This window comes from Nannochloropsis gaditana, assembly GCF_000240725.1.
Source record: "Nannochloropsis gaditana CCMP526 unplaced genomic scaffold scaffold647, whole genome shotgun sequence".
In the NCBI taxonomy this organism is placed as follows: domain Eukaryota; class Eustigmatophyceae; order Eustigmatales; family Monodopsidaceae; genus Microchloropsis; species Microchloropsis gaditana.
The window spans coordinates 6,413-8,426 of NW_005803306.1; the positions used below are offsets into that span (position 1 = coordinate 6,413).

At 45.2% G+C, this 2,014-nt stretch overlaps 1 protein-coding gene across 1 annotated transcript in view; it reads left to right on the forward strand.

Moving 5' to 3' along the window:
- Positions 1–156, forward strand: part of NGA_0451510 (uncharacterized protein) — a gene marked incomplete at its 3' end in the record, with an annotated part of 6,326 nt that extends 6,170 nt beyond the window's left edge. The window contains exons 3-4 of the mRNA XM_005854025.1: positions 1–23; positions 142–156. The exon at positions 1–23 is cut by the window's left edge and continues 5,325 nt beyond it. Of these exons, the coding sequence (XP_005854087.1) occupies positions 1–23; positions 142–156 (38 nt within the window). The remainder of the gene's footprint in view (positions 24–141) is intronic.
- Between the last annotated feature and the right edge of the window lie 1,858 nt (positions 157–2,014).

The window sequence follows — 2,014 nt, forward strand, 5'->3', positions numbered from 1 at the left end:
TCAACTTTCATGCTTTGGTCCAGGTTGGAAAATCGACGCCAAAACCTGCGAAATGGCATCCAGGTCCGGGTGGACACTTGCTTCGGGCTCAGATATTGGCACACCACTATCTGAGATTACTGGACGAAGCCATCATATCAGTGCTGGCAGCATTAAATGGAGAGAATACCATGCTTAAATTGGAAACGCTTTTGGAAACGACGACTCCACTTGAGCAAGACCCGACTGTGAACGAATTCAAGCTTCCACCCCCGTTGTATTGTGATGACTTCTTTTGCGGGTCTCCAGCTTCATGCGCCATGACCTTTGAGCCGATCGCTCAAGGGTCACTCTTAGAACTCGTCGTCTCCCCGCCGGAGCCGAAGACGGCAAAGCCAACGATAGAGTCTCAAAACAACAGTGTGTGGCACACACAACTTATTACCTATGATCAGAATGCTGTCGTAAATGCCCGAAACCGTGGTGCTCAATACTTAGATATGAAATACGTGCTTCAGGGCAACAAGTATGCAGGGCCTTTAGTGCTGGGAGTGAAAACGCATAAAAAGCACCACATGCTATTTTGCCAGCCGCCGGGAAGCGGACAGAATCAAGCTCCTATAGGCCGCAATTCCAGCGTTCTCGTCGATGGTAAAGACTCACCTTTCGAATTGGAAGACAGTTTTTACTTGACTCACACAATTCGAGCACCCTGCTGGGCCACAAAACATCAATTGGAGCCAGGAAACCACACAATCACTATTACCCCCACAAATGCAGATGGAAAATATATAAGCTTATCGGCAGTCATCTGGTTTTAGGTGCGTTTATAGGGACGAGGGACTCACTCTCACATAAGCACTGTTCAAATCGTCATTTCAGGGTACAGGACTTTCTTGTATTGCCTTCTGCGCAAAGCGAGACATTCCATCTATTATTGACAGTTCAGCTATCAACCCTTTGGAATGTGAATTCACAAAAGTAAACAATACAAAACACTTCTATACGATTGTAGGACGAATAAAGTCTTGTTGAACCTCTGAACAGAAATAGCACGTGGAAAGATATAAAGGTTTATACGCGTAGTGTAAGCTGTACGTACCCTCTGTGCCAAGCTACCATTATTTCGAAATTGCTCTAATTTCTCCATTTTTCTTCATGAATTTATACGACGACCAAAATTGATCTTAGTTTTCCAGCGTTTGAAAGCTACCTCTCTTGTGATAATTACTATTGTAGAAGTCAAAAGTTTGGGTTTTAATGATAACTAAAATTTGTAAAATCGAAAATGAGGATGACGAGGAACCTCTCGGGCGTCGACCTTGTGTTTTTTTACTTAAAATGCTTACTCAACGTCCTCTACTTGTCGACCTTCTCTCCTCCTTTTGCCATACAGGCGACAGTGATAATGCAAAATTAGACACTTTTGGTGGTTGTTGAATGAAAAGCAATTCGAGCGTGAAAACTCGACGGGATAATGCAAAGACGCAACTTTGCACCAGCTTCAGTGTCCTTAGAGAATGGTAGACTGTACATCATGAAGTTTCAAAAATAGTATGGACATATCAAAACGTGCACGGCCTGTTAACCTAGAAAGAGAGCACCTTCAAGCGCCTGGACCTCGGGGCAAATTTGAAATTTTGAATAACGTGGCGGAGGTTGCACGAGGGGCAGGTGCCCAGCGAGCACAAGCAAGTTCGGCACATTTGAATTGTAACTCATGCACTCGTGAACATGGTGAAGGGCCTGAAACATCCCACAAGACGAGCAAAGCATGGAAGTGTCGGACAAAATACAAGGAGAGAACTGCCTAACGGATAGACACTTCCTGTCATTTAACATTTACGCATGGCCTTCCGCCACTTTTTCAGCCAGGCACCGAACCTCCTCTTCAAACCATGTCCCCACTAGAGGCCGATGGGGCCACAGCAGGGAGAGGAACTGATTACGATCGACATCACTTGCTCCAACGAGACGATGAGGAGACTTGTATCGATGGGCTCAACACGTCAAATAAGCACCAGAACGAGGAATT